This window comes from Octodon degus, unplaced genomic scaffold, assembly GCF_000260255.1.
Source record: "Octodon degus isolate 3935 unplaced genomic scaffold, OctDeg1.0 scaffold00005, whole genome shotgun sequence".
Classification (NCBI taxonomy): Eukaryota; Metazoa; Chordata; class Mammalia; order Rodentia; family Octodontidae; genus Octodon; species Octodon degus.
This window is the reverse complement of record NW_004524581.1, coordinates 14,230,950-14,247,532: the sequence shown is the minus strand read 5'-3', so window position 1 is coordinate 14,247,532 and position 16,583 is coordinate 14,230,950. Positions and strand designations below refer to the sequence as shown.

The following is a 16,583-nucleotide window of genomic DNA, read 5'->3' as shown; positions in this document are numbered from 1 at the left end:
TGGCAGGATGAATAGGTAGACCTGTGGGAGGATTGGTTGTAAGAACTTTTTTCTTTTTTCTTTTTTTTTTTTTTTTTTTTTTTTTGCAGAACAGAGGATTTACCTTGCACTTGCCAGGAAAGTGCTTATTCTACTAAGCCATCTCCCCAGCCCCAAGAGCTTTCCACCATGTTCTAAAACTGGGGAGGGCTCATGGCCCACATCTGGCCAGGTGTGCTCGGGCTGTTAAAGGGAAGTTGGCAACTTGACAGGTGACCCCTTGTTACAACTTTTAGAGTAAGTGAAGGACACACTACTAATGGTTTTCAAAATGTGACATGTGAATGAACCCCAATTCACTGATTGGATTCAGTTCCAGTGAAGCTACGCTCCTCTCTTCTGGGGTCCCTCGTGTCATGTACAGAACTGATGTCCCTAGTGGGATCACCTGGGTTTGGAGGGCTGGTGCTCTGGGGCCACCTCAGCCAGGCAGTTTCTCCCCTAGATATCCCCTTTCTGGATGTTGGGCCTGCAGTGAGAACCAAGGCATCCCAGAGCTGTGCTGGTGTGGGCTGAGAAAGCAACTGATGGCGTCCACAAGCTCCCTGGGGCTGGTGAGCGGGCAAGGGGTGGGAACGCTGGAGTCCTGACAGCCTCAGCCCTGGGGAGGGGGCAGCACAAGAGAAAAGGGACCCTTTGGCTACAACAGCCCCTGAAAGGTGTCTCACTGGAAGTCCTCCCTCACCCACTACCGATACTACCCTACTAAATTTGCAGGTGCAGAGAGAGGAGACCAAAAGGGAAATGAATCCAGACCGACAGGGCCTGGGGCTGGGGAAGCCAGACATGCTAGCGCGAGCAAGCTGCAGCTCCAGGCTGGGATGAGCTGCGCAGAGTCACTGGGCTGTATGGAGCCGGTGGTTGCCACTTGCTTGGCAGAGCTGTGAGCACACGATGTCACGTTCAGATCACAAAGAGCCACCTTCCCACAGGTGTCCAACTCAGCACTCTAGACTCGTTACTTAAGTTATTGAACGTTTTCATTCTTAGGCAAGGCTTTCTCTGAATCCTATAAAATGTTGGTAAACAGTTTTTTTCTTTTAGTCTGAAATTTAGCCTCTACAGAAAACATACAATCATTCACAACAAAGCAAAACTTTCACACGTTTTTAAGGGACATAAAATTTCAAACATGCAATCCCAAGTTGGGTGCATGCGCGACCACAATCCTATGCTCAAAGGGGAGTTGATATAGACTGGACAGGCGGGGCAACTGGGTATCTGCAGGATCTCTTTGCAAATGAAGATCAAAGTCAAAAAGAAAAAAACAAATTCACTTTATTTTAAAGACAATGATTGGCATACAGAAGGTATGCACTAGCATAAAATAAACTTTCATGAAAAGCATTAAAATCCATTATAAATTAATTTATTAAATAGGTATTTGGTATATGTGATGGTTTTATTAGATATTACTCTTATTTATTGCCAACCCCTCCCCCAAAGTCAAAAACAAATCAGAAAAATCTCATAACTCCAATTTACACTAAATAATTTATTTTCCCAAAGTGTGTATGTGTTCTGAGATGGGACACATGATACAGTTCCATTGGTCATTCTCTTATCAATCATAATATGACAGGACACAAGAGGCTAAAAATGGCTCATCATAATTTATTTTATGTTAAAATGTACAGCTTTTTTTGTTTTTGTTTTTTGTGGTTTTTTTGTTTTTTTTTTTTTTGAAGTAACTGACTAAAAAGAGAACAGATAAATACAAGAGTGTTGCTGGCTCCTATTTTATACAAGGGTTCCGCCTCTCCTGCTTGGCCCTCACTGTCACCCTGTACAGGTACAAAGGCTACAAAAAAGGAAGCAATATAAACAGACACAAATAACTTTTTTGCTTTTTTACATGCGATCTGTAAGCTTAGTTTGAGCTATTCACAAGCTACTTCTCTATTTTTCCTTAAAAAATAACTCCAATATTTTATAAAGATAGAAAAATCTACAGATGGAATGAAAATGTAAAGTTAGAGGCATTTCCATAAAATAGCAACTTTACACCAAATTCACTATTTTTTTTTAAATTCTGCCAAGTATTTGGACATATATGAAATGTTTCAAAACCTGACAGATAAACACTGAGATATGCTTCATTCAATAAACAGAAGTCTGCATTTATAAAACAGAAAGCTGCCTTTTTCCCAAAGAAATCTGTCACCAAAATGGAAAAGGGTCTCAACTTTACACCAAACAGTTAGCAATAAAACCCTTTTGACTAACCAAATGGGAATAGCTTTTATAGCTCTTTACAGTTTTATAATTAACAAAAATATAGTTTTTTTTTAAACCCTCAAATTAGGGTACCCTAATCAAGGCAAAAAACTTAAGAAATGGCTTACTGTTAGCACAACACTTGTACAGTACTACAAAATGCACTGTCACTAACAAAGACATTAGCGGCATGCTGAAGTGTCACCTTAAACAAAATATACAATAACTGAAATGCTAAAGGCATTTACATGGAGTGGATGGGGAGGGAAAAAAAAGCTCTAGGTTCAATATTAAAACAGATAATTTGGGGGCTTTTGATATCCACATTGTTTTAAGGGAAGCAGGCACGACAAGTGACTGCCTCTGAATTGTAGTCCAAAGAGAGGCCTTCCTTTTCCCAGGATTTCATATAAAAGTAACAGAAACCAAGGTACCAAAAAAGAAAAATAAAAAAATAAAAAAAAAGAAAAAAAGAAAAACAACTTGTATAAGGCTTTCTGCTGCATACAGCTTGTTTTTTGTTTTTTTGTTTTTTTTTTAAATAAATGGTGCCAACAAATGTTTTTGCATTCACACCAATTGCTGGTTTTGAAATCGTACTCTTCATAGGTATTTGTGCAGATCAGTCCGAGAGTGAGGCCCAGGGGGTTCTGGGACTGCCCAGGTCACCTACCTCCTCATGTAGGACCCATTGAGAGATTGCTTGGACATGCCCGTGTTCATGTAGCCATGATGCCCCGGGGCCGTGTACATCATGTTGCTATGGGGCGGGGTCTGCATTGGCTGCTGGGCATATGGCTGGGTGCCCATCATGCCCATCTGCATTTGCATGGGGTACTGGGGCGTCTGGTTCATGTAGCCATGGTTGCTGTGGTAGCCACTGTTCATCATCGGCTGAGACATGCTGTACCCATTCATGGCATTCAGAGTGTTCATGTTCATGTTCACAGAGTTGACGTTGTAGGCCGGGGCTGGCATCAGGTTCACACTCATGTTCATGCCTCGCTGCATGGTTAAGGTCCGTGCAGGGCCCTGCATGGCTACGGTCTGGGATCGCCCATAGATTTGTGACTGATGGGTGGCCGAGGCTGGTGACAGAGATGCCGACTTGGTTCTCATAGAGATGTGGCCCTTGCTGGCGATCTGGGTTTGCAGTCTTTGGCTGTGTGAGATGCCAATGTTGGATGCAGCCATGTTCCGCTGCAGAAGTGGCGGTGGCAGATTCATCGGAGGAGGAGTCAGGTTGGGGGGTGGGGTCATAGTAGCTTGTGCTTGGGGTCCCCCAGGGACAGTATGTGGAGACTGAGAAAGCTGAACAAGCCCTGTGTTGCTTAATGGTGTAGACAAAGAGGCACTGTTTGCATAGGAAGTCACAGCAGCGGAATGGCTGTAAGGCAATGAATGATCAATAAGTGTATTAGTTAACTGCTGCAGTTTGGCAAGGCTGAAGGTGGCGGATGGCTGTGGGTAGTGCCCAGCCCCAAAATCACTTTGCCCCATTCGCTCATATAAGCCAATGTTGGCGTTGCCCGTCTCAGGGATGTCGGCCAGCTGCATGGGAGGGGAGAAGTTGGCTGCCATGCTGCACTGCGCCAGCTGCTGGCTGCTGCTCGGGGGCCTCTCCCCCACGCAGCCCTGAGGAGACTTGACGCTACAGGTCGGGGGAGAGCTGATGCTGGTCTGCTGCAGCATGCTGCAGCTCCCGCTCATGTTGGACATCTGCTGCGTGACGGCGCAGCTGCTCTGGGTCAGGCTGCTGGAGGTGAGGTTGCTGTAGGAGCAGCTGTTCTGGGAGGAGCTGGTTCCACAGATGCTGCCGCCCATGGTAGAATCGTAGCTGCTTGGGTTTTCATAGTTCTCTGTTGTGCTCTCAATGCTGCCCAGGTCGCTAAATCCGCTGTCCACGACTTGCTGTGAGTGATCGGAAACGGATGGGACATCCATCATTGGACTGGTCTCCATGTTCTGCAAGGATGGCACTGAGATGGCGCTCTGATCAGGGCTGATTTGGGCATAGCTGTTTTCCATGGCGGGGACGTTAGGGCTGTTGACAGAACGGACTGACTGGCTGGGATGGGAGTGGACAGACGAAACTGGGCTGCTGTGGTCTGACTGCTGGCAATCGTCCAGCGCTGTGGCGATCTGTGGACTTTGGTCTGCATGGGTGTAGTTCTGTAGGCTCCTACAGGCCTCCTGCGTCTCCGCACAGTCCTGAAAGGTGTCCTCCTGCTCCCTGTTCTCCTGGGTCAAGGACTGAACTGCCTGCACAGTCTCCGAGTCAATCTCCATTGTTGCTGTGCTGCCCTCTTTGAACTCTGAACCTGCTTCCTCACTGTTCTTCTGGTCTTGCTTCTTGGCCTGCTCTTCTGGGGGCTCCTCATCAGACTCAGGCGCCATTTCAGTGTCGCCACCAAGCTCCTTAGGTTCATTGTGACACGAAGAAGCTGCAACGTCAACACCACAGTCCATCAGGACCTCTGGGTTCGAGTAACTGGGCTGAACGCTAAGGTCTAAAAAAGCCTCCTGGTTTTCAAGCACTTCTTTGAAGGCCTCTCTTGGGAGTTCTTCCTTCTCTGCCCCGGTGGACTCCATGTGACTGTCGTCCTCATCATCAGCGTCGTGGTCCTCGTTGTGTGCCGGCTCTTCCTCCTCTTCCTCCTCCTCTTCGTGATCATCCAGATGCACTTGGTCTTCTTTTGCCATAGAAATTTCTGGTTCCTCTTTTTCCTGACTTTTAGCACCATCTGAGTCTTTGTCCACAGTCCCTTCCTCTTCCTCCTCTTCTTCCTCCTCCTCTTCCTCCTCTGGTTTGACGAGATCATCTTGCTTCTCGCTTGGTGATTTCTGGGGACTCCCGGGTGCACACGCTTCTTCCCTTCCGTTTCCATTCCGAGGCAGCGGGGCTTCTGCACTCTCCTTCATCTCTTGCTCCATCTCCACGAGAGTGGGGCTGCTTTTATCTTCGGAAATCTCCTTCTGCTCCTCCGCTGTGCCCTGCTCGTCGGGCTCCATGGGTGTTTCCGGTGGGGTGTATAAGTTCAGCTTAAAGCCGGTCTTCCGCTCTCTGCTCTGCCTCCACTTAGAGAGACTCCGCTTGGTTCCTTTTGGCCAGGCTTGCTTGCACTTCAGAGGTTCAGGATTGTCTTTGCTGCCTTCTTTCAAGTTATTTGCATCATCATCTGTATTGTCTTAGTGAAGAGATGGGGAAGGGGAAAAGGCAAAGTGAGAAGGCGTAACAGGCAACTTGACCATTCCTCTAAGTTCACTAGCGAGCATGCTCTCAGTTTAGCCTGACAGAAGTAGACGGTAGGATGATCAAGCCTGACCTGGGCATACGCCAAGTAAGTAGCCTAGGCCTGGGAAAAATATTTGAGCTTAACAAGTAAGACATGCTCTGATGCAAATGCCTGGAGTTCCTACAATTAAAAAACAAAATTACTTTGAACACCTACAAATTAGGAAATAAAGTGAAAGGGATTAAGGCTCATACATCTAAGTCATCACTGCACTGGATACATGACTAGAAGCCTAACTCCTGCATCTACCTCGAGTAACTGAACTTCTATTTGTGGACATTTACTGGATTGAAATGATCTCATTCTATTTACTATGATTTGAATGCTTGAATTTTTATGTTTTTTGGCATAAGATAAATGGTGTGCCTCGAAAGCAAGTGTAATCACTAGATACACAAACACAAGCTTGTGGGGTCACTGTCTTTGCATGACACATCTACGATGTAAGGGCCATGAAATTCCTGAACATTCAAAATACAGGTGCTGTTTTTAGTTCTACTTCTACCTGCATTACACTTTGGATGAGTTCGCTCCTCAACGGTAGTATTTATAACAAGACAATGAGAAAAAAATAACTGTAAAGTTCATCTCAGGTAACCTTATTTCTCTCTCTCTGCCCCTCATCTATGTGACTAAACATATTAAATTAATATAAATATGAGCAAACACTATATAAATATACACTTCAAAACATTCATGCCTTAACATCAGTGGAAGGCCAGAACCACACTAAACTTCTAGAGTCATTGGTCAATTTAAAAGGAAATCTTTATAAACAGGAATGATGACCTTATTAAAACCCCCACTATGGCTGTGTATAGTGGGACAAGCCTGCAATCCCAGCTATTTGGGAGGCAGAGGCAGGAGCACTGTAAGTTTGAGTCCATCCTGGTCAACTTAATGAGATTTTTTCTCAAAATAAAAAGGGCTGGAGGGATATAGATCAGAAGTAGACCTCCTGTAGTAAGTGGGAACACTTGGGGCTCAATCACCAGTGCTGAGAAACAAACATGCGAAAACCTAAAACCATAAATAAAGCACCCCTCCCCACTATTTTGAAGAATAAAAATAATATGTAACAATCATGAATGATATATATATATCTCCTTATTGCTGGATGGAGTGATTGCTAATCCAATCAGTGCATAGCAGGGTAAGCTCTACCTCACTTAGGTAATAAAAGCATCGCACACATACTTACCTACAAGTTTATACTCATTCTGTCATCTTACGAGGTTTGGGTTGTTTCCTTTCTATTCACAATAGGAAGTAACAGCCATGCCAGTGGCCCAGATTCAATATTCTTTTATTTATTTATCTATTTGTGGTACCAGGGACTGAACTCAGGACCCTGCACTTGCCAGGCAGATGCTCATTCTACTGAGCTATCTCCCTAGCCCTTCAAACAACAGCTTTTTTTTTGGTGGAACCAGGGATTGAACTCAGGAGCTTGCGCTTGTCAGGGAAGTGCTTATTCCACTGAGCCATCTCCCTGGCCCTCAATATTCTTAAGCTACTGGTCTACCAGTTTTCCTAGAAATACCACTCTAAACCAGGAAATGAGTTTCCAGATAATTATTCTGAATTAAGGAGAGAATCCTGAAAGGAATTAAATATAATGCAGCCATGAAGAATTTCTAAAGTAGAGCAGAAAATGGAGAGGGGCAATGATAATTCATCTATAGGCTCCACATATGGGCAAGCAATGGACCCCCCACATCTCTCCCTCCAAGTTTCTTGTTTTTGTTTGTCCATTTCAAAAAAAAAAAACAAAGAAGGAGTGGTTTCTGTATAGCCAGGGTGAGAGGTCACTCCCTCAGCAACTATTGTCTACAGCTACACGTTGTTGTTAACTAGAGTTAAGATGCTGGAGGTGTTCTCAAAACTTTTTTCGGGGGCCAGGGAGATGGCTAAGTGGAATAAGTGTTTCCCTGGCAAGTGCAAGGGTCTGAGTTTAATCCCTGATTTAAAAAAAAAAAAAAAAAAACAACAAACAAACTGGTTTTTCAAATACAAGAGTAGAACTGTGGTTTATCTTCCAGGGTAAAGAACTACAACACACAATGTCCACCCTGATCATAACACAGGCATGAACTGATTTTCAAAATACCGTTTGGGGGGAAGGGGGGGAGAGGGAGTATTATAACCAATATGTTTCCTTTAAAAAATATTTTTTGCTATTTATGTATTTATTTATGGTGTTTTGAGACAGGGTCTTGCTATGCAGCCCAGGCTAGCCTCGAACTTGCACAGCAATCCTCCTGCCTCTGTCTCCCAAATGCTGGGATTGCAGGCATGTGCCACCACGCACAGACCATAATTCTTTTCTTACTGAGACTTCAAAGTGTTTGGTGATAGTCCAGTTTCTGCAAGGCTGAACATACCTAGAGGGAAGTTCTGGTCTTCCCAGAAAAAAAGGACAGATTCTTACAAATAAGAAAGACCGAAGGGCACCTCTGTTGTGTGCACCGGCCTGCACTGGCACACCCTCACCGGGCTGCTGAGGCAGGAGCAAGCCCCGTGCAGTCAGGGCGAGAGCTACTTACTTCTGCAGGGGTCAGCGTTCTTAAAGCAATGATTGTCTTTTCCCTCCTCCAGCTCCGTCTGCCTCTTCCTCCCAGGCTGGTGCTGGAACGCTTTCCTCAGCACTGGCTTCCGGCTCTCCTCCTCCACTTCCAGCTCACAGGTAGGCTCCAGCTGTGGCATCGGCCTCTCTTCATCTGAGTGGTCAAAGGGCTCATTCAGGACCTCTGTCGTCTCCGAAATGGTCTCAGTTGTTACACTGCTGTTGATCCTCCTGCGTTTACGACCCCTTTTCTTCTTTACTACAAAAGGCCTCTGAAATTAATTCCAAACGCAGGACATCAGAGCTCATGAGAAATTAAGTGGCCAACCGACATGCAGCAGCCACGCGCTGAAGCGCGCCTGAGCATCTCACGGAAAGGCTGCCGGGGCGCCTTTGTACTTAACCTTCCATTTGATGTTTAACATCCCTCTCGGGCTCCAACTACACAGGCAAGTGTTTTCCAAATACAACAGTTGTTTGCTCAAGCAGATGCTTCAAGAGGGAACGGCCTAGCAGCTTGACTAGAGATTTCAAAAGCTAAGCTTTGCTTTCCTAGCATTTATGTTCCAAGTGGCACTTGCTGGTTTCAATATCCTGCACACAATAGACATTTTAAGGTCATCAGACTCTGATGATTGTAAGTGTTGCAGTAATTTACTAGCCATCGGGTCATTCATTTAATCCTCGATAGCTGTTGAAGGGAAGCACACTGCGTGCAAGGCATTGTGTGACTAGCCTAGTTGACAGTGTACGTGACTAGCCCGCTCGCTGCAATTCCATAGGAACTTCTGGAACGATGAAAGGAGGCATGAAAGAGTTTGAAGAAAGTATTTTTCTATTGCTTATGAACAAAACTTTGTGGTTACTGGCAGTTGGGATGTGGGGAAGTGACAATTATGTAGAAGTTTAATACGAATGGCATCTAAGAAAGTTAGAAGAGATCATGTATGGGGCATGCCTGTAATTCAGTACTTTAGAAGGCTGAGGCAGGAGAATCACAAGCTCCAGCCTAGCCTGGGCAACTTGATGAGACCCTATGTCAAAAAAACAAAAACACCAAACCCATGAAGAATGTAATGACTATGCTCTTCAAATACGCAACAATGATAATAAAAATTTAATGAAAAAGACAAAAGGGGGGCTGGTGAGATGGCTCAGTGGTCTAAAGCACCTACTTAGAACAAGCTAAGCAAAGCACAGGGACCGCGGTTCAATCCCCCAGCAGCACCACATGCCAGCCAGCCCCGCCCCCAGGTGGGCTGAGCTGGCCACACACACACACACACACACACACACACACACACTAAATAAACACATAAATAAAAATTTAAAAAAAAAAGAAAGAAAGAAAGAAAAAGACAAAAGGCTGGGGTGAAACTTAGTGAAGGCTCTGGGTTTGCTTCCCAGCACTGGGGACAGGGCTGGTATACTCTGGATCCCAGAGTTCTGAGGGTGTAGGCAGAAGGGTTGTCAAGTCTAAGCACAGTCTAGGCAGTTTAAGAGACTGAAAATTTTTAAAAAGGGCTGGAGATGTAGCTCTGTCTGAAGAACCTAGGATTAACCACAGGTACCCTAAAAAAGGGGAATGAAAGAAATGGAGGTGTTTCTACTTTACCTAAGTTTTCTATTAGTACTAAAAGGGTGGCACAAATGACTCTCTATAATTATGATAAAATATTTTTTACAAGTAAAAATGTATTTAATGATAAAAATTTCAAATACAGGACTAAACAGACTTGTTGCTAAACGCAGTCTGCCAACAATGAGTGCCAACACTGCTATGAACGCACTGCAAAGGGCTACGGGTATGGCTTGGTGGAGAGTGCCTGCCTGACACAGGCAGCACCCTGGGCTCGATATCCAGGACAAGCCAGTCCTGGTGGCCTCTGCCTGTAATCCCAGCACACTAGACGGCCGAGACAGGAGGATCACAGCCTCAAGCTCAGCCAGGACCACAACGAGGATGTAGCTCTGTGTCAAGGTCCTGGGATCGTTCCCCAGCATTGGGGCTGGGGGAGCAAGCGTCCTGGTAGATTGTATCTAATTATTATTATGCTCTATCTTTTTAGTCCTCTGAATATTTCTGAAGAACACAGATAGGCCTATTAGTCATATTCTCCAATTTGACATTTGTGGTTATTAATTTTCTTAGTCTGTTTGCCTTCCCTAAGATAGACTGTCCTCAAACCTTGAGTGTAGCCAATATAACAAACTGCTTTGCCTTAGTTTGAGTCCATTTCTATAGCTGTAGCCCATGTCATGCCTGAGAGGATTCTGCCTTTTAATGTGTGGAGGACAAGCTCCTCTCAATATACACCTAATACACGGTTATTCTTCTGGGAAGAACTTGAAACAGTCAGAAGACTGAAGTCCGCTCATGGGATGTTCTCTTCCCCCTTGTCCCCCAGCTACCTTTGGTCTCCCCGCCAGGCCCAGGGAAGGTGCCCTGAGCTGGGGGTGGGCTCCCAAGCCCCTCACTGCATTCCCTCCACTTGGTACACTGACAGTATCTGGCTCCACTTCATGTTACACACAGATGCAGAACAAAGATAGCAGGACTGGGGAAGAAATTACCTAAAGGGGGAAAAAAACCCTGACTGTTCACTTTCTACACCTGTGTAAATGAGATGGTGTAATTCAGAGAAACCAGCAGGTCACTAAAATCGAAAGAACTGCACTAACATTTGTGACAATACTATGTTAAAAAGAGAAAGAAACAGCAGTGGAACACTGAGCCTTCGGAGACCTTGGCTAAGTCTCCTGAGGGGGCGGAGGGTCAGTAAGTGCTTCCTGGGGACACTTAATTCTCATTTGTCACTTACTCTACTCCTGTACACCAGCAGGTGGCAGTGGCTACTAGACTAGGAAGTGGGATGTCCCTGGCTTCCTGCTGTGGCCATCAGTAAACACAATAGTGACTGTAAGGTAAACAATTATGGTATCCCATCACTGCGGTTGTGTGCACATGAACGGCACCGAAAGTACAGAAAGTACAGATACTAACTGTTAGCAGTGATAAACTGAGGAGACTTGGAATTAAAACCTAAACAGAAACATACCTTTCTCTTTATGGCAACGGACTGTGGCTTAGTCAATCGTGGAGGAGAGCTCTGAATATTTTCTTCCTCCTCCTCTTCATCATCCTCTTCCTCTTCTTCCTCCTCCTCCTCCTCCTCTTCTTCCTCCTCCTCCTCTTCTTCCTCTTCCTCACTGCTCTCTTTAGCCAGTTCCATCAGCTGCCCTCGCTCCCCTGCCCCTGGCCGGCTCTCCGGGGAATGCAAATATTTGTTTTTCGATTGTACTTTTGCAGGTGATTGCCTACTGTTCGCTCGAGTTGACAGGATCTCTTGCTCTTCCTTTTCCCAACAGCTAGCTTGTTCCATCAGCCGCTCAGCCTAAAAGGGAGGGTAGACATGGCGGCTAGTGAGAGGAAGCGCCACAACCAGAGCCTCTGGGCATCCATGGCGAAGGGTCTCTGCCTGAGCGCACACAGGGCCAGCCAGCCAGCCACGCAAATTCCAGCCACATCATCTAAGGACCCCTTTGTATCAGTTAGGATAACAAATCAAAGGAGATTGGGTTTCATGGGATATTTAGCAGTATAAATGATGCAGTTAATTGATTTGAGTCCTTTATCACTCCATTACATGCTCACTGGCACGGAGCACTTTAAGCAAGTTCATAAACACAAAGAATCGATTGACACTGCAGCCTCGGAGCTCAGCACCAAATCTGATCTGATTACATGCTGTCGGGAGTGAAAAATGCTGCTTTGTGATCAATGATAAATGTTTCATTTTTCATACTCAATTCAATAAAATTATCATGTCTTACCATGCAACCTCAGTTACGATAAATTAGTGCCATGTCATTTCACAAGCACCCTACACATAAGCAAGACTTTTGACAATGACATTAATGACTTTCTCAGCTGAAGAGCTTTCCAAGATTGAAGTTACATCATTGATAAAGAAGCCAATCACTACCTCTTTTTCAGCTTCTCGCTCTTCTTCAGAAACCGCAACATTAGAAATTAAAATTGGCGTCCATCTCAGACACTCTGGATCAAGTTCATTGACCCGGGAACAGGACTTCAGCTTTTCCATGTGGTCCAAGATCAACTTTTCTCTTCTAATGATGACAAATCTGTAATGTGATAAGGCAGAACAAAGTGCAATCAGAAGCTGCAATTACACTTCACCTTCACACACTGACACACGCCAGTGCTAGTATTACCCAGGTTAGGAACAATCAGAAAGCACAAGAGTGAAAGGCTATGGCCAAGCGAAACACAACGAGCCAGAGAGCAGCATTTCCCATTTTCTTCCTAGGAGAATGGTTCTGATGATACCAGCAAGGGTCCTCCTCTCTAAAACTGGAATACACGTGCTGAACCTCCAGAGACCCTCTCTGGTGGGAGACGCTTCAGGGGCGGTGGCATCACCCGGGGCCCAGGAACTCACCTGCCATCTCTCTTGTCAATCATGTGGAGGTGCTGCAGAGTGGTGGCGATGTCGTGGGGGCACATGCCCGTAGCTCTGCTAATCGCCTTGATGCTGATGTGCCTCTCGTGGTGGTGGCAGAGGTATTCTAAGATGACACTCTTCCAATAGGCCAGGTAGGAGAGGCGGCCCAGATCAGAGAGTGGCTTCTCAGGGGACCCTGCTTGGCCTTCTCTTCTAGAAAGCAAATAGCCTAGGGGAGAAAAAGCAAAAGCCCACACTTACTAAGGTGTTTCCAGAGCCAGAAACAGGAGCTGCTAGAGAACAGGTTGCAACAAGATTGCAACCTCACACTAATGAGGTGTATCCTTTTAGGTGTGAATCCTTTTCCGGGTTAGTGATTGAATCTTCGGGAAGCTGATGCTTCTGCATCTTTTCTGGCAGCACCGTGAGTCAGTTAACACAGACAGCAGTGGCCTCCCAACCGTTCACACTGGTGTATTTAACAACATCATGGTGTAATTAACAAAGCCTGAAAACGGAGATTGAAGACATTGCTCCTGGTAAATCTCAACATCCGTCTCCTACCAACTTTAAAGTCTTTCAAAAGCTCAATGTCAGGCACTTACTCAGAAGTCCTGTCGAGGGACCACCCCAAACATTAATGGGCAAGTTGTTTTCCACAGGAAGGACCTAACGACCCTTTGACAGCTGGGTCTTAATAAAAGACAAGGGCCTCGCTGGGCTCAGAGTCTGTATGGCCTGTTAGCTTTAACTAGCCGGGTGATCTGAAGATCTGTTTTAGGACTAATAAAAGAATGTCTTTTAAGTCAACTGCTGCAATTCATGTCAGCTCCGCTAGCTCTATTTTCACCTCTTTCATGGAAATTAATTTATAATCCAACCCCAGAATGCTACTCATACAAATTTAAAAAAAAAAAAAAAAAATACACACAAAACAAAAGCTCCTTAAATCAAATTATTTCTTGTATACTCTTAAAAGCCCAAGCACATTAAGCTTTTGAGCACATTCTGCAGAGTTACTGTGAAGGTTCTTTGGCAAAGGAACTTTGAAATGAGGAAAACTTTAAACCCACTTGAAGGAAATGAATGAAAGCTGGCGGCTGTCTTGGTAATTAAGAGCCACTTATGGAGTAGAGAAGAAACGCTGTAAGCTAATGATGTCTACCTTGCTCTAATTATCTATTTCAACAGCCTCACCTTCATGAACTTCCTAAATTTAAACAAGCATCAACCACATACAGTAGGTGGCAGCAATTACAAAATCATGCTGCTCTGTGAACCACCCAAATCTTCAGCATTTTCTTCTTTATCTACATTTCCAAAATGGCTGCATTCTCAAGAATTTTTCTCAATTTTGGTTTTTGTGTTACAAGGATAAATCAGTGCCTCTGATGCATTTTCCTGCCTCTCAGAATCACTGAGAATAATGCAGAAACTCAGAACAAGAAGTCCAACCTGAATGCTATGGGGATGTAATCACAGCCGTTTACATCCTCATGGTTTTAATCTGAATGCGACTATAAAGAACAGGCACAGATTCAACATCAGCTTTCCTGAAGTCTTTTGACTTGACTCTTTAATTCATGTTAACTGCAAAGTACTTGATTAAATGCCAACAAGCACCACCATATTTTATACTTAAACCACGGCGGCGAGTCAGCCGGCTACAGGCGGGGGCTCTTGATAGCAGCGTCAGGAACGCTGACATCGATGGCTGTTGTGCTGTACTGTGCCAGAGCCAGCCCTGTTGTGTCCTGTCAGACAGAAGACTTCTCCGCTGCTGCCAGAGTAGGAAGGCAGCCCCTCAGAATGTGGGTAATTGTCACATCCGTCACCTGCCTCCTAAGCACTTGGCACATGCTGAGAAATGTACTCAGCTGGAGGCCCCAGCTCTGTGCTCCTGGGGGACAGAACCACAGAACCATGGAAAAGGAACTCTCTCCCTTTGTCCATGAGATCCCACAATTAGAAGCGCCCTGCAGCGACTGTGAAAATCCTTAGACCTTCACTGGTTCTTATCTGAACCCCAGTAGGAGCCAGCAACCCCTCCTCCCATCTCAGCCTAGCAGAAAGATTCGGCACAAATGAAAAGTTGAGGGGGTGATCTGCACTGTCCCCACTGTGAGGGGTGACCTTACCCAGGAAGCGCATGCTCTTTGTTCTGTCCTCCCTCCTACAGTCCCTGTTCAAGCCTAAGAAGCAGCACCAGAATTCTAGAAAGCCTTGTTTTATCCAGCTGTTCACATTTTGGTGCCATACAGGTGGCACACATGTGCTTATCAGTGCCTGGATTTAAATGGGGAAGCCACTCAAGCTAGCATGGCACAGGCGTCTAGGGTGGCATTAGGCAAAAACATTTCAGCACTGGCCATTCCTGCCATAGTAATAAGTGGCCGTCTCCTGGGACACACACCAACTCTTCCTTGGACACCAGCTTCAGCCTGTGACTGAAGCTGGAACAACATGCAGCGTGACAGGCCCCCACCTAGCACTCACATGCTGAGCTCACTGGCCTTCCCTGGCACCCACCCTCGCTGGATAAACAAAGACCAGGAGGAACACAGAACTGCCAACACTGCCAACACTTTCCTAGGTGCTGGAGAAAGTTGGACATCTGACCCCAAAGCAAAGCCTATCAGGTAGCTTTTAATGGCTCAAGTGCCAACAGTTCACACCACACAAGACCACCCCCTGCAGGGCCCTCAGTGAGTTTCTCTTCTCAGATTCATGAGATCAGCAAGGAACTGGAACCACTGTGAGGAAAGGACACTTCTGCCAAGACCATCTGGAAGTGCAAAGAATCCACTCTCAAAGGGAGTTTTGGATGTAAAAAGCAATCCACAAGAACACCAAAAGGACCACAGATCAATTTCTTGGGCCTTACTAGCGAAGGGAAATCACCTTCTATTTGCTCATCTTGTATCGTTTAGAAAGAAGCATGTGTCAGGTCTACTCTGTGGTGTGCTGGGGGCGGGGACGGAGGCGGGAGACAGAACCAAATGTTATCAGCAGCAAGACCATCAAAACACAGGGTTCTGGGCCCGGGAGATGGCTCAGTGGAATAAGCGCTTCCCCGGCCAAGTGCAAGGGCCTGAGTTCAATCCCCAGTCCCGCAAACAAACAAACAAACAAAAACAAAAACAAACAAAAAACAAAAACCAGTGTTCTAAATATGAATCTTCAGACTGGGTGTGGTGGCACATGCTTATATTTCTTCCTCTTTTCCTAAGCTTACTTATTGAGTAAGTATATAGATGTGGTGGCTTAAGCTACAGCTCTTAAATTTAACTTGCCCAAAGGTTTCCAAATAATTGATCTAAGATGCAGGGAAATAAAAAGCACTTATCTTGGAAGTCGATGTATTACCCTTAAGCATCTGAAAAAAGTATAATACACCCCCCAGAGTCCCACGGTGCTCTAATACCTCCCCTCAACTCAGGATACTTTCAGCCAGAAAACCTCAGCTAGCTGCTACCTTGGGGAAACCTGGCTGTTTCAGATGGGAAACAGAAGTGAGGTATGGAGAACACATTCTAGTAGCTGTGGCACACTAAATTGCTGGTGAGCCAGAGGTGCCGCTGCCTAGCACTAACCTGAGTAGCGAGCGGCCTTGTAATTAAAAACTGAGCAGCCCATAAGCCCACACCAGCTTTCCTGATCCTAACAAAAGCAGAAACTGGCTTCTTCACTGGAACTTCTTGGAGCCCGGGGGTAAGGTGTGGGTAATGGTACATGGGCCACATGTTTCATCAGGGTGTTTGGTTGAAGGAAAGGGAACAACATGGTGTCTACAGAAGCCTTTCTAAACTGTGCTGCCTGGGACCCAAGTGTACCATGCTTCTGTTAAGGGTGACCTTCTTATAAATTCTCGTATCACCTAGCCCTCATACCCCAAGTCTGAAGTGGTTAACTCCCTTGGAAGAGAAAAAGTGGTAAAGAATGGAGACAGATCCATTATGATAAGGAACTACCTAGAGAAGCTTCAGATTTGTTTTTGCA

General features: G+C 45.5%; 1 protein-coding gene across 4 annotated transcripts in view; it reads right to left on the bottom strand.

The window, feature by feature from the left end:
* Positions 1 to 1,300: 1,300 nt before the first annotated feature.
* Positions 1,301 to 16,583, bottom strand: part of Kat6b (lysine acetyltransferase 6B) — a 205,595-nt gene continuing 190,312 nt past the window's right edge. For all 4 annotated transcript variants that reach the window (XM_023718838.1, XM_004624035.2, XM_004624036.2 and 1 more), the window contains exons 14-18: positions 12,582 to 12,813; positions 12,105 to 12,264; positions 11,178 to 11,513; positions 8,099 to 8,390; positions 1,301 to 5,444 (exon numbers count right to left, since the gene is read on the bottom strand). In XM_023718838.1, coding sequence (XP_023574606.1) covers positions 2,926 to 5,444; positions 8,099 to 8,390; positions 11,178 to 11,513; positions 12,105 to 12,264; positions 12,582 to 12,813 — 3,539 coding nt within the window. In that variant the 3' untranslated portion in view covers positions 1,301 to 2,925. The remainder of the gene's footprint in view (positions 5,445 to 8,098; positions 8,391 to 11,177; positions 11,514 to 12,104; positions 12,265 to 12,581; positions 12,814 to 16,583) is intronic.